General features: G+C 34.5%; 1 protein-coding gene and 1 long non-coding RNA gene across 4 annotated transcripts; one reads left to right on the plus strand and one right to left on the minus strand.

Annotated features, from left to right (window-relative positions):
• The first annotated feature begins 5,498 nt into the window (after positions 1 to 5,498).
• On the plus strand, positions 5,499 to 7,823 carry LOC130742762 (uncharacterized). 3 transcript variants are annotated; one of them, XR_009021265.1, is made up of 3 exons: positions 5,499 to 5,613; positions 6,081 to 6,186; positions 6,398 to 6,684. It is a non-coding gene; the product is annotated as an uncharacterized LOC130742762 (long non-coding RNA). The 3 variants fall into 3 exon arrangements; XR_009021264.1 differs by adding an exon at positions 7,533 to 7,823 and having other exon boundaries at positions 5,503 to 6,186; positions 6,398 to 6,534; XR_009021263.1 differs by having other exon boundaries at positions 5,503 to 6,186.
• A 10,488-nt stretch (positions 7,824 to 18,311) lies between these two features.
• LOC130746334 (non-specific lipid transfer protein GPI-anchored 1) lies at positions 18,312 to 20,428 on the minus strand. Its single transcript, XM_057598927.1, has 2 exons — positions 19,962 to 20,428; positions 18,312 to 18,781 (listed from the first exon to the last, which is right to left on the minus strand). Exons 1-2 carry the CDS (start codon positions 20,293 to 20,295, stop codon positions 18,576 to 18,578), a joined length of 540 nt encoding a protein of 179 aa, XP_057454910.1. The 5' UTR covers positions 20,296 to 20,428; the 3' UTR covers positions 18,312 to 18,575.
• Positions 20,429 to 20,814: the final 386 nt, after the last annotated feature.

Consider the following 20,814-nt stretch of genomic DNA (forward strand, 5'->3'; position numbering starts at 1 on the left):
AATAATATGAAAACCCCACTTCCATTAATTAGAATCAGGTTCAATATATATGTTAATTATTTTAATTCAGGATTTGTAACCTAACTACATTGTTTGGTCGTATAGGAGGAGTTAGGTGATTAATAAATGCAACTAATAGAAATATAGACAGAATTAAGTTGCCAGATTCCTTCAACGGTAGTAGGTAGGTGACGTGAGTCGTGAGGTAATTAATTGTACTGTACTGGGGACAGGAATGTAGAACGAGTCTGCTAGCTACTTACCCGCCAAGTTCCAAATTAGCCTTAATGGCTAATTATTAATATAGCTTAAACTAGAATAAACGTTTCTTAACTCTTGAGAAAATAAACCCAATCAGCTCAACAGGATGTGTTGATAACCAAATACAATACTCCGTGTATCAATTGATTAGTGTGTATGATGGTAGCTAGTATGTCCAAATATAAAAGTATGTAAAATACTTAAATAAATTTGTAAACGGTGGCGGTTTTGGGTCGTGGTGTTGAGGCTGGCGGTGGTAGTTCTGATTTTGGGGTGGGTTTAAGTGATTTTGACTTCACTTTGATTTCATTGTTTGGTATGCTGGTCTGACCGAATCAATAGTGCGTTTGATTATGTGGACAGGTTTTTATGCTTTCGCTCTCCGGTTGATGTCCCGTCCTGATTTGCGTTCCTCCAATGACGAGATGGGTTATGTTTTTGTTGGGGTAAGGGGCTTATGCTTGACAGTCACTCCTTCTGGTTTTAGTTGTTTGGTGCTGTAGAATCCTTGTCAATGTTGCTTGGGGTTTATCCTGCAATTTGTGCAGGTATTTATTAGGTGTTGTATTTCATATGTTTTACATGTTGGTGCACAAAAACAATTTGATTTTAGGCTTTCTTTTTAAAATTTCATGTAAGCTCACTTGTCCCAGTCAGCAATCCAAATCATCACTCACCGGAGCTCTTGACTCTGGCGAGGACCTTCTCCAAATGATTTACAAAGAAGATGGACTATTTCAATAATTTTTCCGGCGATGGACCTAGGTCAGACGGCGACACAAAGGCATGGACCAATTTGAGAATTAACCCTACAAAATACAAGAAGTTATGTGGTTTGGGTCTTTCTCGAGAAATAAAGGCACATGACTGGAGTACCCATTGTACTCCCATTTATATCAATTTTGGCTTATCTAAAAAAAAAATATGTTTCTTACCTTGAGGCCAATCCTTTTTACTAAGGGATAAGCTTCCCAAGGCATTTTTTAGTTTAAATGCTTAGTCGATCGTGGTTGTTTGTCACCATAGTTCACCGAAGTCATAACCGAGACTAGCGCTAGCCGATAGAGTTTTGGGCATATTCTATGGTTTCTTTTTCTCATTTCTTGATCAAAATCTTGGGGAATGTGGACTGTTATGGATTACTTGCTGGCAAACTGGATTGCATTAGGGTTGCCTATGTAGTCTTATGTGACGCCCTGAGCTGAGAAGGACGAGGATTGATCGCCTTCTATGTGGAGGGACGCACCACACCCGAACAAGAGGTATTCCGAGACTGTGTAGGGATGGACTATACAGTTGAGGAAGGCATATATGATTTGATTGTACTACCCATAACAACAAGTTGCAACTTCTTTTCGGGAGCCCAACTGATAAGAACTCCATGGTTAAGTGTGCTTGCCTTGGAGCAATATCGTGATGGGTGACCTCCTGGGAAGTTTTCCCGGGAAGTGCGCGAGTGAGGACAAAGCGCACTGAAAAGACTCGTGTTGTTACCGTGAGGCCAGTCGTCAGATCGGGATGTTACATCTTAGCTCAATCCCTTAAGTCTCGCATTGATAAGAGACATGATTACTACAATGTTTATAAGTGGGAAGACAATATAATCCTCAACTCTTAAGCTAACTTTTGGGTTGAAATAAGACTTCTAAGTTCTAATATGGTATTAGATCCTATCCTAGATTTATTCTAGGGTCACTCAAATCACCCTCTGAAGATATCTCATGATGGACAAGGTTATGAGGATGATCATTGACCTCCATGCTCCAGATGTTCTGGGCATGAGGGAGTGTTAAATCTCATGTCGATTAGAGACATGACTACTAATTAAAGTATTTATAAGTAGGGGAAAAACCTTCAACTCTTTATCTAGTTTTTTATTTCATTAGATCTCTCGAATTCTAATAAATACATCTAAGTTAGCGACCATATTCATCCCTCCACACATTCATTAATGCTTATTAAAAGGGATTGCTCAATTCCCCTTCCCAAATAATTGTAATTACATGACTCTTTCTCCCTTATTAATCACTATTTATGGGGTCCTTGTTATATATAGGGGTCTTAGACACTGGGTTTATTAAAATTGGTAAGCCTAATTCTACCTTAAAAACTGTTTCAGAGTCTAACCTAAACTCTAAGAGGGGTATAGGAGTCTATTCTAGATCTTTTTATTGGAGACTAGTCATATTTGAGGTAGGGGTGTACAAGGGACGGGTTGGGACGAGTTTTGGTTAACCCTACCCTGACCCTAAATATTGTTCGGGCCAATTCATAGACCCTAACTCGTCCCAAGACCCGAAGCAACCCGACATTATGCGGGTCCAATTTAGGACGAGTTTATGTAGGACGAGACCGGGTTGGCCCGAGGGACAATAAGTTTAAGACTATTTGATACTAATTGTAAAATTTAAAGATAATAACATAGTAAAAGAGTTATAAGTTGGAACTGTTTTTTGGAAGAAATAACTTGAAAGGATCGAATTCTTTCATAATCTATTGCACTTGAGGTTTACATTTTGTTTGATCATTTCTTCATCTGTCTCACATATGCATAATACACACACATGATTTTATCTTGTTAGAACATGAAAGTGTGCATAGTTTGACAAACGTTTATTTAATTCATAAGGTAGATGTTAGACATTTTAATCTCATCTACATGGTAAGATAAATTTGAGCACCATGTATCACATTTTAATCATTATAACAAATTAAAATTTTATAAAATATATATGTGGGACGGGCCGGGTGACCCGAGTGTCAACCCGAACCCGACCCTACCCGAAGTCGGGTAACTCAAAGATCAACTCAAACCCGGTCTCTTTTAATGATCGGACCGGGTTCAACCCGACCCTAAAGACTTGGGCCGAGACGGGTTTGCGGGTCGAGTCGGGTCTTGTACACCCCTAATTTGAGGTCGCCCATTGTGTTCATTCTTGCATATTACACGCTCCAAATGTCCAACTATAAACGTGAGAGGTTGAAATTAAGTCTCACATTGATTAAAGATATAACTAAATAAGAGCATATATAGCAATTATCACCTCTAAGCTAGCTTTTATAGTGAGTTAGACCTCACCTAAATCCTAAAAAGTCTCGAATTTAAAATTTCTAAAAAATTATTTTACAAAAAGCTCTGCTGCTTAGCTGTCCAAATCTAGCTAAGACTTAGATTATGCAGTTCTTTGTGAGGAAAAGCATGAGAATCAATTGTGAAAAACATGGTTAGAAAGTATTGCTGACATTTTTTAAGAATTCAATGGAGACACAAGGACCCAGAGAGTGTGACAATGAACTTGATTTTGCGCACAATGACAATCAATGTTGACAGTAAAAGGGTACCTCATCTTTGCTATGTATCCCTTTTATTGAGAACTTTGTGGTGGGAATCCTCCTTGAACCATGATCATTGAAAAGAGGAAGGAAGAAAAAAAGGTGATGTTCAGGAAGAGAGGAGGAAAAGGTTGATACGTAACTCATGGGGTTAACTTTTCTATGTTACAAAACATTACAGGGCTAGCTATAGTAATCATAATATTAATAATACAAATGTCTAATCAGAAACCTCAAATGATTGTGGAAGCTAGCCATAGAATCAAACTTACATTTTCTGATTAATTATAATATCAAATGCATCATAATGGTTGCTTGCCCCAGCCAGTACTAATCAGAATGGCTAAAAATTCAAAAGAAGGAATCTCCAAGAAATCACATGGAGGATTAAAGCAGGGTGAGAGTAGTCTTGTCATTTGGGTTTGAGATATTAAGTCTGAATAAAAAGTTTCACATTTGATGAAAAAGAAAGTGTTAGCAGTAGTGAGAGACTCATTAATCCAATGTCTTAAGATTTTGGATGAAAAATATGCCCTTAATTCACTTGAGGTTTACTCTCGATCCACAGCCCAGTATGGAGATCTCCATATCACCACCCCATGTATACTCTGTAATTACCTGGATGTTTGTGAAAAGAGAATAAATGTTTGTGTTAGCCAGCGTTTTCGGTCTGAAAGGTTTATCAAAGAAAGGCAATAGCCTTTTCTTATCTTTAAATCTTATCAGTATCACTTTTAGATTCGATTCTTTTGGACTTTCTTGTTTTTCAACGAAAAAGATGAGGCTTCTTCTAAAGCTAATTAAACTCCTTTATACCCATCTAATTAGAATTATTGAATCTCTTCAGTTTTGATTTTGATGTTACAACTTGCCTGCACATTGCAAACTTGACCCTACATGCACCTACCGTGATTAACTCGCTCAATTTTCATCTCACGTGCCTTAATATGTTACTTTACCATAGTTAATTATATATATTCATCTTGGCCAGACAGTGAAATGCCCTGTACACATTTACAGTGAGGGAGGGAAAAAAGAAGAATTAACCACAAAATCAGAAGGTCCTAGCCAACAACTATGTTATATATTCCTAGATAGCATGATGGCCTCAACAAGGACTGCGACATTTAGGGGAGACCTGTGGCCTAATCAAGCCAGTGCCAGTTGCTAATCCAAGTTTGTCGGTGAATCCTCCAACCTAGTTTTAGCTTCACCATGGTTAATGTGGGTCATGCTGTAATTGTAATGGGGCATGCTATAGCCTGCGATGATTAAAAAGATTCTGAGATAATCTAGGAAAAAAAAGTTATAGGAGTTTGGGCTAAATAATCAAATTTAATTTTTTGTTTTTTCTAGTATGTCAATAATTAAAACCAAAGGATGTCAAATGAAAAATCTCAAATAATGTTTCTGTAATGCTACAAGATATGTCAATTAAGAAACATGTATACTTGCTTGAGTTGTGTCCCCAAAGAATAGCTTAAGAGGTAAAAGATGAGATACATGTAAGTTAGGCAGTGGAAGGTTCATGATCAAATTCTTAGAGGGAAAATTTAACGGATAAAAAAAGTACTTAATCGAGTTGCCACAAACTCTTAGAGCCATCTTTATTCCTGAATTAATCTATTGATGATTTTGAGCGAAAAATTGTTTTTCTCACTGCTCTTACTTCACAACTTAGTAAACGACTCTGACAACGTTACAACTTACAATTGTGTGTGTTCCAGCTTTAGTGGCACACAAATAATCAATATACTCTAAGAAAAGAATACCCTGGCTGGACAGGTGTCACTTTCTCCTAATTTTGCTTATTATAAATATTTTATTTTCTTTGGTGTTCCCGTTCCAATTTTCAGCTTCTTATTTTGCTTAAAAAATTTCCTTTTCTTTTATGTTCCCGCTCCAATTTTCATGGTTTGCTCCAAATTAGTTGCTTTTGAGTTTTGAACCATTTCAAATTATTGACATGAAAGTAGCCTAAAATTGGCAGACCCTTCTCTCTCTTGGTTCTCTACACAGGTTTCTTTCTCTCTGTTTGTTGGTGTTTCTTTCTTCCCAAACCCTCCTTTCTTTTTCTATTTCCCTTTCTCTTTGCTACGATCTGGCTCATGGGTTCGAGTGCGTCATTTCTTTTTGAAAGTAAATGTTTTCTTTCATAAATTTCTTTGTTTTTAATTTTAATTTTGCTGGAGGATTTTGGTTCAGATTTTGTTTTGCTTTTGGGTCTTCCTTTGTTTTTTATGTTCATTTTCATTACTATGTTTGAGCATGATTTTGTTTAAAGGGTTTCTACTTTTGGATTCTGCTATGACCATGTGTTATTTTCTACATCAAATTGTTTACCTTGTGCTCAAACTGGATCTTTTATTTGTTTGTTATGATCTTATGATCCTAATTTATACCATTTTAAACTTAAATTGCAGGGTTTGTTGCAACAACAGGTAAGAACAATTTGTGAGTTTAGTGACTTAATTTGATGGTTTCAGGATAATGACGAAGATGCACATCTTCTTAGTCCTAAAGCTTTGTTCCCCTATCTCCATCTGGTAATGGACAGACGGATTTGCATATGAGGTAGCCAGATCATGTAAGGTACACTTCATGTCTTTGTAACCTTGATGGATATTGCTTTGAAGTGTCTACTCATTACTCAATCTCATTAGAAATTCTGTTGTTTCAAAGCTTTTGGTTGCTAAATTGCTTTGTATTTCTCTGATGTTGTCTTTGTTCATATAAATTTGTCTGACCTTCTTTTCATTATTTTAGTGAATACAATCTTAATATGTGTTGTTGTTTGTTTCAGGATGAGCCGTACGTTCTTCTGAAATCATACTTTCTATTCAATATGAGAAAAATTGAGTTTTTTAAGATGATTAGCATGGTCTTGGTGAGTGCATGAAGGAGGAAGCAAGTTAAGTTAGAAAGTATAATCTAATTGTGGTGAGTACTCCTAATGACCACAAGCTATTTGAGTAGGTGTGTAAGTTTCTTATGAAAGTTCTGTTATAGTTGCATTTTTGCCTATTTGTATCAAGGTTGCTTCCTTAAGTTGAGGTGTTATTATATTTTTTGTTGCTTAATTATGGTGAAGTGTTTTTCCTGTTACCATTTTTCTTTAAATTTCTTCCCGTTCATGATTATTTGTTCTTGAACTTGATGAAGAAACACAAGCTGTTACAAGAGCTTTAGTTTGTAAGTAAGCTCCTTGGTTTTCTTTGGTATCTTTTTTCTATTATTGTTTTCTCAATTCTTTTTATCAACCAAATAGTTATATTTTGTAAGCCCCCTAATGATATAAACACCAGTTCTGGAACATTTTATACTTAATGCCTCTTTAAGTTATAACTTGCTATTGTCAGCTCTTTTTCAAGCTTCAGTTTGTATTCTGAATTCTGAAAATTGATATGCTTGCTCCTATCACACCTAGAAAAGTCACTGATTTTAATCCCTTGATTATAGAAAGGTCCGGTGAAACTCCTTGCTGTGCTTTGATTATTCAGACTACACATTGTAATTCTATTTATTGGACTTAATTCCCCTTTATTGTATGACCTGTTAAGTTCAAGAGAAACCCAAAGAAAGTGTAGGTGTTGGTGAAAAATTAGAGCCTTTGCAATTTATATTACCCATGAATTGAAATTCTTAAGGACTTGATTCACATGCTTTGCAAAATCATGAACAATGGATTTTTTTCTTATTATTTTTCTGAACATCCAAACAAAAGAATTTCTTACACCTTTAGATTTACTTGAGTTGAGCTTTAAGACTATAACACTTTTAACTTACATTACATTACAATGATAGTAAAGCAAACTAGCAGCTTGTGCTCTGTATACAAAGTGAGTACATTTTTCGCTCATCATTAACCAATTTTTTCTGGACTCGAAGCAGAACTTGCAATACATCACTTGCTTTGTTTCCTCCATATTTACTTGCAGGCAAAATGGTTTAGCCACCATATACCTGAACCTTTAGCAGTGATACAAGGAATGTTGAAGATAATGAAATTTCTAATATTTATGTAAGATAACACAACAAGAACTGCTTGCTGCAGAGATAGAGATGGGTAGGCGATAACTAAGAAAATGCTTATCCTCTAATTGCAGTCTTTTGTACATGGGGTGCCTGATATATAATTTAGAATAAGATTTTCAGTGTATTGTTTTTGCTGTAATAGAATGTGTTTTTGGAATTGTAAGATGTTGTACTACATATCTAAATTGAAATGAATTGGGATTTACTTGAATGTTTGTCTCCTAAAAGAATTACACTTTGATTTGTTGTTATTCAATTTTTTTTTCTGTAAAGATTGTTTGATGGTCTGTTTAGCACATAAATCAAAGCCTGAGCTACATATTTTGTGGATTGATTTGTCATTGAATGTTGTGGGGGGTCCTTGCTGATGGTCGGTGCAAGGGGAATCACTATAAATAAATTAATAAATTAATTCAATTTTTAATGAAAAAGAGTCTATTATTTTCCTTTTAATATGAATGTGTTTTTTTTTCATCATATAATAGTGCTTTAAATTAGATTTTATTTGTAGTACTACACATGGATTCAAATTTTATACGACTAAATTTATATGAAACTTTATTAATGTATAAAGCACAGGGAAAATTATTTTTTATATTGTTTAGAAATGAGAATTTGACTTAAATTATATATTTATATATATATATATATATATGTGAGCGTATTGATACATTATTCAGCCGGGAAAATATCTATGTTATCTAAATAGTAAATTTTGAGTCCCTTTGATAGTTTAAGTGGTAAGAGGTGGGTGACATATGGATTGGGGATGGGAAGGTTCATGGATCAATCCTTAGCCGGTGCAATATAACTTTCCGATGTATAAAAAAATAGTAAATTTTGAATGAAATTCAAATAAAGTTCTTAGCAAATGAAATTTGATAGTTGAAAATTTATATTTTCATCTGCATGACTGTAAAAATTAAGAAAATATTCCAATGATTTTTTTTTTGAAAACTGAATAACATATTATTAAAAAGCCTCCAAAAATAGGCAAGCATCAAGGTACATGTTCAAGACACTTACGAAAAAAAAAAAACCCCACCCAATGAACACATGGGGACTTTGAGAGAGGGCCTCATTAAAACCTTACTAGGGGAGGTCCAGGGATCGATTCCTGGCGGGTGCAATTTATCTTTCCGATGTATCTAAAAAAATTTACATGAACTAAAGTATAAAATTATTTTTCATTGTTTAAATAAATAATTTCATTAGTCACCGGGGAAAATTTCTATGCTCACAAAAATATAGATTTTAAATTTTTACATAAAAAATTAAATATTAAATATTTTTTCAATGTTTAAATAAATCATTACATTAATCGACGGGGAAAATGTCTTTGCTATCTATATTTATAACTTTGATAGAGATTAGTGATATATCTTTATTTATAAATAATTAATTTACATTAACTTGAAGAATAAACTTAATGTTCAATGTTTACATTAATAATCTCATTATAATTTATTTTAACTAATAAATTACTTTTCAATATTTAAATAAATAATTTCATTAATCAACGGGGAAAAATTTATGCTAACTAAAATAACAACTTATTTAAATTCTTACACAATAAATTTTTATATAGATATTAGTTATATCTTCATTAATACATAATTAATTTACATTAAATTTAAAAATAAATTTAATTTTCAATGTTTAAATAAATAATTTCAATCATCAACGGGGCAAACTTCTATGCTAACAACAATAATAATTTTTTTTTGAAATTCTTCCGTAAAAAATTCTGATATTATATAGAGATTAATAATGAAAAGAAACTCGAAAAAATATTCACACGTCATAAATTTCTCATAAACTTTTTTTTTGAACTTAATCCAACTTTTACAAGAACTCATATTAGAAATAAACTCAAATATCAATGTATTTTTTAAGACACATGTTTATATATATACACATGTTTTAAATTGATTTATCTCTAATTTAATTTATGTTTAATTATAAATAATTAAAAAATATTGTTAAGTAAAATCGATCGCGGTCAACCGACCGCGACCCGTGACTGCACGGGTAACTTACTAGTTGAATATGAAAAAAAGAAACATTAGAGAAGATGACTCACCTACTGTGAGGAGAAAACACTTCATTCAAGGGAGAAAAACTTCATATGGGGCGAGGAGCCCCGTCCGGGGGGAGAAGCCCTACCCTATGGGTGGGCCGAAATATGCAACTTGTGTACAAGTGGGGCAGCCGTTAGAAATTTTTAGTTCATGTGTATGAGTTATGTAATAAGGAGTAAAGTTCAAATCAGGGATGAAAGTAGGTTGGGTTAGATCAAACTTTTTAGGGTCTAAGTTTGACCTACTTTCTAAACTTTAGCGTGAGTCTGACCTAGTAGCTTAGTGGAAGATAATTTTCCCAGTCTGACTAGAAAACATATTTAAAAGCCTACTTTTAATTAATTGTTTAAAGAATAATGGATTTATCTCTAAATTAAACAAACTTACATATGCTCATTTTTTTACATAGGCTGATATGTTAAAATTTTCAAATATGCCAATAAATATAAAATTGAAGATATAATAATAGTAAAAATGTAATATAATAATAATTAAAATAGTATAAATATTATTATATTATTTATAAATTTCTAATTTTATAGACCAACCTCCTACACTTGAAAGTTTTATACATGTTTTGAAATTCTGACATGGTTAATAAAAAAGACTGATCTATAAAAGCTAAAAATTAGTTTGTTTAGTTGAGAGATCTAACTTAACCTAAGCCGTATGAGAGTTAGGCCAGAGGCTCATGCGAGCGACCTTACTTATTTTCATGCTTAATTTTGAATTGAGGTCCACAACTGTTTATTTTTCTTTTTGGTGCATGGAAATAAAAGCCAAAGAGAATAGAGTATTTAATATTGTTAGGAATAAAGTTGGGATAATTTATTATAGCATGTTTTTAATTAGGTAAATTTCTGTGGTACTCATAAATATTTTTGAGTGTGATACCCACAATAAGTTATTTAATAGATTATTACTATGTTGTTTAACTTAAATTTTACATTTTTAAAATTTTATTTTACTTTTTAATTAACTTCATTCCATAAAATTCATTTTTAATGAAAAATGGACAAGTAGTGAAGACGAACGATGGTGGTGGCGATGAGCGTCATATAACCATATTTGACGGAAGAACAAAGGTTAAAAAACACAACAAATTAACAAATTTTACGTCTCTAACAATGGAATACATTATATTACTATGATATAATAAAATCAATCTTTTAACGGATATATAAGTTTTACTACTAATTTAACTCATTTTGGGTATCACACCTTAATTTGACTCAAGGTACCACATCAAACACCTTTTAATTATGTGCTCTATCTCTTTAGTATTGTCCTCCCCTGCTGTTTTGGGAGTGTTTGCTTTCAAGAGCTGGTGGGAACTTAATTGATTGGTAGGTGTTTTATTTGATGGAGGGGGTTATCTTTCTTAATATTATCTGAGAGATGTTCTTAAAATAAATTTATTAAATAAATTCTTCTGCTTTCGGGAAAATAAATGAGAAAAACTAGAAGAAACTAAGTACTCATATTAGACAAAAGATACGGCAGGACACATGAAGGTGGCTCCCTCCAACTTAGCATCGATTGTAATTGCAAGTTGTAGCTATGCATCTACACTATTAGTTGGATTTTTAAAATTTCAAAAATCATGAAAAGTGCGAGATTTATCTCAATTTAAACCCCTCAATGGATGCAAATGTGAAGCAAATAATTACTAGTTAAACCAAGTCATATCTTCTAATTAATTCCAAGCCTCTTTCTCTTCTGATCATGAATTTTCATTTCTTCCTTAAAAGAATTATATGTGTCAATATATATATTTTTTAATTTTGTTGTTAACTAGTTATATCATAATATTGTAATATTCACTTGTCACATTCCCTGCCAGCCTCTTTAGCTAAAATTAAGGGGAGAACTTTTGAAGTCATGAATCATGATGGTATTGGAACAAGTTGATTAGATTCTCTTTTATTCAAGGTAAACCTCTGATTTAATTGTTAAACCATGGGGTATGGATAATTGGCCTTGGAAAAAAAAATCTTAACAAAGCCAATCGGATAATCTGTGGTGGGCATTGAGTGGTAATGTCCTATATATATGAAGATAATTAGGTCCATAGACCTTCTGGTGGTACTTTGTCGTGAAAAAGTTGATGGGAAAATACTAACCTTCAACCTAACATTAATTAAGTTAAAGATAAATATGAGAAGGAATAAAAATATAAAAATAAATATATTAAGAAAAAAGAAACCCAGATTTTTAGTAGCTTTTCTTATTCAAAGCATAGCTGAAAAAGGGACACAAACATCGCTATTAATTCACTATTTAGTAAATGAAGAGTTGCGTACGGGATCCTGCTTTGAAAATATTTGCATTTTAATTTCTCTTGACTTCTTTATTTCATTTCATGAACAGAAACAATTATTAATTAATTAATTAATTAATTAACAGACATAAAGCAAAAGATTTTCTTATTCCTTTAAATTAAAAAAAATTGTTTTGATTTGAAAGGAGTGCGATTAGATTTAACGAACGAATCAGCCTGAGAAGTTCCGTCATTTACTTGATAACTATTATTTGAACGGTGTATAGGTACATACTATATTAAGTTATTAACTATTAAGAGGGGACAAAGCATTTGCCTTTCAATACAAAGTACCATTAATAGAGTGGGCAATAAATGTCTGTGTGTATGCCCCTTTTAGTTTCCGAAGGGTTAATATAGTACTTATAAGCATAGATAGCACCTAGAGTTTTTATTTTTTAAATCATGATATTACCGCCGACAACCATGCCTAATCTTTCGCCACGAAAATGTGCTTCTCCCGCCGTTAACAACAATGATTGATCTCCCCCCGTGATAACAATATCTCCTAGCAGGGGCGTATCCAGGATTTTATTGTTGGGGGGCGAAATATAAGATTAAAAAAATCTTTATTGAATTTATTTATTATAATATTATCGTATCAATAAAGATTTTTTCAGCAATTTCTCTGTCGATATATACCACTAATAAATTTCTGAGAAGATCATCTTCAATTTTGTTGCGAAGCCGAGTCTTGACAATTTTCATAGCAGAAAAAGATCGCTCTGTAAATGTTGTTGAAACAGGGAGTGTCAAAACAAGATATATCAATCTATTAACAAGTGGAAATATTGTTGCTTTTTCCAGTTTCAACTAACTTCTGGTAAAACTTGGATAAACTGTAAATTTTTCCTAAATTAAGATCTCGGGAAACATCTGAATAATAATGTCTCAGTTGGAACGGCAAATTCCTTCATTCTAGCTCGAAAAAATACCTATAGTTGGTAAACATTTCAAAATTCTTGGGGGGGGGGGGCGATGACCCCTGCCAGCCCTTCCCTAGATACACCCCTGTCTCCTAGCACAAGCCACACAAGAGTCCACACCCTCTCCCCAAATGACCAAATTTGCACTCAACCACATACACACTTACTATTACGCCTCCTCCTTCCTCACACCTCCTGCTGCTCAAGCATTCACATTTCCTCCATTAACACTCCTTGATCTAATTACTTTTTTTCTCTCTTAGTCACACAACTCTCATGCCATTGTCCGAGTAGGAAGATATCAGTTTTTCTTGTTTCTTCTCTTCGATAAGAATAGGGATTGAAATGGTACAAATTCTTCTTCATTATGTTGTGCTCAGTGAGGGTGATCAACGTTCTCGTTCACGAAGCCAACCGAGTTGCTCATGGGAATGAGTATGTGAGGGAGAAGCCAAGCCACTTGATCCGCGCAATGTTGCGTTTGATTTTTGAATCACTCTATGTAATTCGATTGAAGTTATTCGAGAATTTCGTAACGATTGGTACTGTGTGACAAGAAATACCGGTTGCTAAGTGGTATAGCAAGTAACAACATATTTTATGACCCCTGTCTTTATTCAGAAGATTTCTACCTATCGCCTTTATGACCATCCTTTGGAAACATTGAAGGGGTTTCTAGATATGGATGGAGTGAAAAGCGATTCTAGCATCAATATATGGATTGACCAGAGACTGGGAGTAGTTGTAATCTTTGTCCATAGTAGTCATCTAGCCAGCAAGAGAAAGACCATGTGGGCATAATTGATACGTATATGATCCTTGGGGATGATTTTGTTATATGCGACATCGAGGTCTTTCACATTCCCAACTCTATTAAGAGCTTGATGGACGCTCGGAAAAGAGGAGTGGTACGAGAAGCTTCTTATAGCAGGTAAGTCATAAGTCCAACTGGTGGAGGTGGGGGGGACTCGAGAAGGGGTAATTGGGTGAAATAAGTGAATTTATTCAATTGAGGCATGATTGATTGAGAAACAATGATTCCCTCCGAATAACATTCTTAAGTCCGATTTTGACCTCTTATGAACTAGGATTGTACCAATAGAAGATTCGGAAGCTATCGCAACACATGCTTCTTTAGGTGGAACTCCAGGTCCTCTAGTCGAAGGGTTAGACCAGTTGCAATTCATCACCATCTTTCTCGCTTCCAATTGATGACTTGAGGCTCCTCTTCTGACATTGGCTAAGCTTGCCCGAGTTCACCCCTCTTACTCTCACTGCTTCTGTAAGTTCAAGCACTTCCCTCACAGTCCTCACTTATCCTATTCGTCCATATCGACACCAACTTCCCTGACTCGCATGTTCACCCCATCGTCGTTGTTTCCTTAAAGTAATGCACGTAAAAGAACAAGTGCACTCTACTGCTCAAGTAATATATTGGATGTGCAAGTCCTATTCATCGTACCCAATGGACTATGTAAATACATGGTATAAAAGAATGAGTCCAGTGTCTAGGAAACTAAAAAGTTGGATGTTTGTGCAAAAGAAAACAAATAAAGAAATTATGATATCAGAGAAATAGAAGCCTCAAGGTTACGATAGTAATTGAATTAAATCCCCGAATTTATATATTATATCTATGATTCTTATGAAAGTCAACTATACCTATTAAGAAATCAACTCACTATCAAGTTATTGTTAATTGTCTACCTGAATGCACTACCTACAAGTAAACCGCCGTTGCAAGTATGATATAAAAAAATAGGCATGAAGCACAAGAGATGGTACCTAAGAGATATTCCACTATCTAAGCATAAGCGAGTTGGAAGCATACAAAACTAATCCTAAAACCTTTGCTAGGAGAAATTCATTATCAATTACCTACACCCAATTTCTTTTTAGTTGAATTAACCCCTCTTTCAAGAGTCTTCCAAGATTGAATTAACCACTAAGATGTATACTGTGGTTAATTATGTCACAATATAATTATAGCAGAAAAGAAACACCAATTATAAAAAGAAACTAAGACAATAAAATATATAAACGAGGTATACATCATCAATTACATCACAACCTCGAGAAATATGTTTAACCAATCATAAAAACATGAAAAGTTTAGAAATCATATTCATGGCTAACATCCAAGATAAAATAAGATGAGAAGAACCAATACAAGAGCCTTCTTTGTCTTCAATCAGCCTTTGAATTTTCCCGACTCCTTTGCCTCCACAACTTCCGCAGGTATTCCTAAGTAGGTTAGAATGAAGTATACTATGAATTTAGAATGACCTAGGAACCTTATATAGACATCTAAAATGGATTTAAGGTTATTCTGACATTGTTTCACGAGTTTTGGCCTTGGCACGGTCGTGCTTGACATAGCCACGATCGTGGTCAACTAAATTCAGCAGGATGAGCATGACTGTGGTCAGCATATTTAGGCTCATTCTCTTAGCAGAGATGAATCAACACAAGCCACTCTACGACGGTTCTTAGAGTACACAACTTGCTAAATTCACCAATTTTCCCTCTTTTCACCTGTTATCTTATGTATTTCACCTTTTTTTTCCTTTTTAGACCTGTCATTGCAAATAAATCCATGAAAAATATAGGAAAACGTATGCATTTTAGACTCACATCAACCGTCACCTTCCACCTCAGTAAGCTTCATCTCGACAGGCTCGCCGAAAAATCCATCTTCTCCAAGAAGTTTTTCCTTAAAGCCCTTGTAATCCTACCCTTCTTCTCACCACCCCACCCCCAACATTAAAATCCATGACCAATCACTATCAAAGCAATCACACCCCAAAACTTTAATTTCTCCCATCAACCTTGCCCATCCAAAACACTTATTGAATAAGACCAATTAGTGAAGGGAAGCTCAATTTTTTGCCTTTTTTGCTTCAAATTTTTAGTTGAAGTTTTAATTTTTGGTCGGGTGGCGTGGTGGTTTTATAGTATGGTGACATTCTTGTAGGCGAGGTTTTTGGTGGTTGAGGGTTGGAGAGATTTTGATTGGTTGGTCCGTGCATTGCGAATAGGAGGGTGGTGTGGTGGTCTGCAGTTTTTGAACGACCGCGTCTAGTTCAAATGAGGTGTGTAAGACCTGGATTTTTGGAATTACTAAATAGTTAATGTCTTGCTAAGTTTGAATCATATTCACAACTTGATTATAATTCAGAAGATTAGAAATGTGTTTTCTCACCGTAAAGATACTAATTAAGCCCTGATTCTAAATTGGAGCGGGAATAAAACCCAAAAAAGTTCTGATTGTGAATGTGTGTTCGATTCCGAAACTTTTGACTATAATATAGATAGAGTTTATTTCCGGAACCCGGGGAAGTTTTCCTTTTTATGAAAGGAAAGGAAATTGAGCTGCTTGAGCTCCTTTAACTGGCCATCCAAGAGGATATCTCTTGAGAAGGTTTTCCTAAAGTTTTTACATGCCAGACTTGCTTACTTTACATGTCAAGATTACTTTCTTTTCATGTCAAGCTTTCTTAGGTCACGGTGTTCAAAATGACAAGGACAAATCTTAACCCTTACCCATGACATCATTTTCCTTGTTGCAGCTTGCATCAAGAGCTGCCTCGTGCATATCCATTTTCTTCACAATGAAGTTTCTACACAACTCGGTAACTTGCCGAAAACTTTCTCGAGCTCCAAAAGGAAAGTATGGACATATTATAGTCATTCTTCACCATACTAAAGCGTACATCATCATAAGGACATAGGAGAAGTCAAATTTTCACTCAAACCCTAGTTAGAGTTTTGTGCAGTTCCTACGACGAAGCGTCGTTACCGAACTTTTTAGAAAAGTGAACGAATCTAACGATCATTGTCCTAAAAACATACCATGGGAAACATAACCTCATCTAACATGAGTTGTGAACATATACGCTTATATAAAACACACAAGGCACAATAACTACCTCAACTTATACTTAATTGTGTTTATCGCGATTGACAAATACTTAACTAGTTAAATAACAACCTAGAATATCTAGGTCGTCCAAATTTCTTGAGGTTCCTTGGCCCCCATCAAACGACAGGTAAATTCACCCGAATTGGAATCGTGTTGGGCTCAGAGAAGAATGATGACGGAGCAGAGGAAGAGGAATCATCAGCATATTAATATGATTGGTTTTGGGAACCGTTGTGGTCTGACAAGGTTTTGTGAGGACTCGTGAGCTCTCAAACTGTCTAGGAGAAGCAAAAACTAACACCTCACAATCTGTAAACGTTGTACAGATTGAGAAACGTGGGTAGTGGCAGGTGTTTATTAACTATTGTAGGTTAGCCGAATATACCTCTATAACTGAGGGAATAATTATTTGAACAAAAACAAAACGCAACAATCAATCATATCTACAAATTTTCCACATTTGTCTTTTGCCTTTACCTTTTTGCACTTTAACTCATTTACTGTCTTTCAAGCCTTTATGTTTCATCCTTTCAATTAATTCATAGTTAACTTAGTCAAAACTTCTTAATAGCAATCGCTAAGAGCTTTTTGGATTGTCTTTCGAACTTGCATTTAGGAACATAGTCTCTTCCTTGAGTAATTGTTTGATTAGAGAATCATTATGTTGGTTTCCCAACCTACCCACACAAGCTGCATTTTCTAAATTTATTTGTAAACCAACAACAACTAAGGGACCCAGGATTTAAGTTTATGGCGATGGAGGGTTTGGTTTGACGGAGGAGGCGTTGGCTGAGTACATGATTTTGTGATAGGTGCCATGAGTTGGCTAAATTACATTACAAAAGTTAAGGGTTAAATAACAATTGCACAAATTAAGGGTCTAAATTCTTATTTATTTATTTTTTCACATCAGGGAACGTGCTATGCCAAGTCATTTTGCTCTTTCGTAGATGAAAGACTCGTCAAATACTTTTTAATTTCGTTTCCCAAAGTATCACCACATTCTACAATTATGAAACTAATTCATCAAAACTCAAAGATCAAATTAAATGAGTAGATTGATCTCTCCTAACAAATGCTTCTACGTACGCACCACACGTGATCAAACTCTAAATTCATCAAACACTTTCACCAGAAGCCCTCATATGAAATTATTTATTAATAATTAAATAACTATTGGTTCAGTTATTCAATAGACATTTCAAAAATATTTTGTATTTTTGTTTACACCTCTTATTGTGGGAAAGAAAGGAGAAATCAGAGATATAGTTAAAAAGAAAAAATAATTGAGAGAAAAATGAAATGTGATATGATAAGAAAGAAAGAGAGAGATTGATTGACAGAAAATTAAGTGGAAATAATGAAGTGTATAAATAATGAGGTAAGAATGAATAAATGCTAGCTATAGACATGCATTTTTACGGCACTCGAAGTCAGCAACAATTAACGTAAAATTTCTAAATTTTCATCAACAATCTATTAGGGGACGGAAGCAAACAAGTCCACACAATAAGAGAATCAAATTAAGGATGGCAGTTTCCAAAATAAGAGAAAACATCGAAGAGCAGAGAATGCAAACCAATAAATTCAAGACTGCAAAAGTCCTACAGAAACATAACTAAGTTGTAGCCAAAATGACCACCAAACCCACCAACTAGCATGGAATGCAGTTAGGTGGCTTTCAATCCTGCTTCTATTTATGAGTTTCTAGTAGGAATTGTAATGAGAACAATGGCCAAAGCCATCACCATCACTTCGAAGATCATAGGAGGAGCTCTAACCACACTTCCGTTTGGGCTCTGTGGTGTCGCAGTTTCTGTATTTGCAGAGCTAGGAGGGGTTAACTTGGAAGCGTTTGTGAAGATAGCAGCGTCCGGAGAACTTGGTGAAAGACCCAGAAGCTCTGTTAACATTCAATTTAATTATATATCCAGAGACCACATAAATGATATCCTAAACACAATTCATATTATTGGTTTAACTTTAAAATATATCAACCATTTTTTAATGCATTTCTTTTGCTTCTCAAAAAAAAAAATCAACCATTAATTTTTTAATAAGGGTATGTTTCGAAACCATAATCGATTCTACTTGCTTAAAATCAATTCTAACTAGTTGAGATGATGTTTGGATGTACCGGTAAATCAGAATGAATTCAATAAAATTTGATTCTTTAATGTTTTTGAAATAATAATTGATTTATGAAGAGAGGATATTATTTATGATGGATAGTAAATACATTTATTTATCTTGTCTTGACTCATCAGCAAAATAAACACTGTCACTTTGGATGGATCTCCCCCAGCCCCCAGGCCATGTATCAGGTCAGTTTTCATCACTCAGATCCGCTTTAAGTGATCCGTCATCTAATTGAAAGTAATGGCAACATCCTCCTAACTAATTTAGATGGGCAGTTTTTATCACATTTTTATTTTAAAATTCTAAATTAATCACAATTTGTACATATTTTTACTAAAATCAAGGGATTTTTTTATTTAATTTCAAATCAACTAATTTTTCATTTTGATTTTAATTTTCCCCCTATATCTCTTGTAAATATGGCTGAGATCTAATTAATATTCTAAATTACTTAATACAACTTAAAATGAGAATTGTTCGACAAAAATTACAAGGTTGTCTAAATGACGCAAGTAAAGTTTGGGTTAAATAACTCATCATCCAATCACATTCAAGATAAGTGAGTATCTTCAATGTGATTGATATCTTCAATGTGATTGGATGATGAGTTATTTAACCCAAACTTCTTCATGAGTCTTTTAGACAACCCTCCGAACCATATGTGAGTTTCCTTGTGGCCAATTTTGTTTTTGTTTAAATGCTAATTAATGGTAATCAATGAGTCTTTTGAATATAGCAAGGCTCATTATTATCTAATTAATGTGTGAGTATTTAGGGTTTTAACTACAAAAATTCCTTCCATTAAAAGGTGAATAGTGAGAAGCAGGGCACGGAATCATCCAATAATTTTGAAATGAAAAGCTAATATTGTATTTTTAGTCCATGATCGATCATGTAGGAGTATATAATATGCATAGGGAGTAATAGAAAGAAATTAAACTTACTGGGACAGTTGGAGATGCTGGCGTTTTTTACTTGACAAGCGGAAGGGAGCTGAAGTAGCCGATCCTCTCGAATACCCATGCTCTTGCTCTCAGCGCTACCTTTGTGGGTCTGTTGAATGATGTAGCAGAGGCACTCAGGGTCGGTGTCCTTTATCACCGTCGCTGAATCACAGCATTGCTTGCTTGGCGTCGCTTCTTTCCCAGTCGCAAACCCCAAACATGGAATCACCTTCTGAACTACCTGCCCGCACTTCTCCGCCAGATTATCCCCTCCCTCCGCTGCCATCATCATCATCATCACCGCCGCCATCATCATCAACAACAATCGATTCATCTTAGCTAGCTAGCTCAGTGATATCCTGTGGTTTGAGTTGTTTACCCAGATTGAGTGTGTGTTTTAATGGTACGATTGGGCTCACACCCCAAGAATGAGAACAGCTGTACGATAAGTAAAATGGGTGGTTGTCTTCTCTATTTAATGTTCATTATCAAGCGTTAAATAAATAGGTAGAAGTTGGAGTGTAATTAAGAGTTATTTGTTTGGAGTTAGGTGGAAAAGTCTGTCAAATGCAATGAATGAAACAGACACGCTTCATGTTGGCGTTGGAAGTTAATATTGCCCATGTGGGCATTGCATGCAACACCTCCTTAGTTAGTTGGACGTTGCACTTGTTCTACAAATCGGGACGACAAAAGTAATAGCAACTCCATCCGCAAATGGCTATGATTTATTATACCTTTTTATTTTCTTTTTAAAGTGTTCTTAATATTAAAAGAGAATCAATGTGCTATAGAGGCAAGTACATCAGACTGAATTAAAGAAACAACTTCTAGCACTTCTTCAATCGAAACC

Source organism: Lotus japonicus, chromosome 3 (assembly GCF_012489685.1).
Source record: "Lotus japonicus ecotype B-129 chromosome 3, LjGifu_v1.2".
In the NCBI taxonomy this organism is placed as follows: Eukaryota; Viridiplantae; Streptophyta; class Magnoliopsida; order Fabales; family Fabaceae; genus Lotus; species Lotus japonicus.

Bases quoted from the DNA above. Each gene is read 5' to 3' on its own strand.
- LOC130746334 (XM_057598927.1), bottom strand. From the start codon at position 20,295: ATGAATCGATTGTTGTTGATGATGATGGCGGCGGTGATGATGATGATG. The intron at 18,782-19,961 runs GTAAGTTTAATT...GAATGTTAACAG, and splicing joins CAGCATCTCCAACTGTCCCA to AGCTTCTGGGTCTTTCACCA.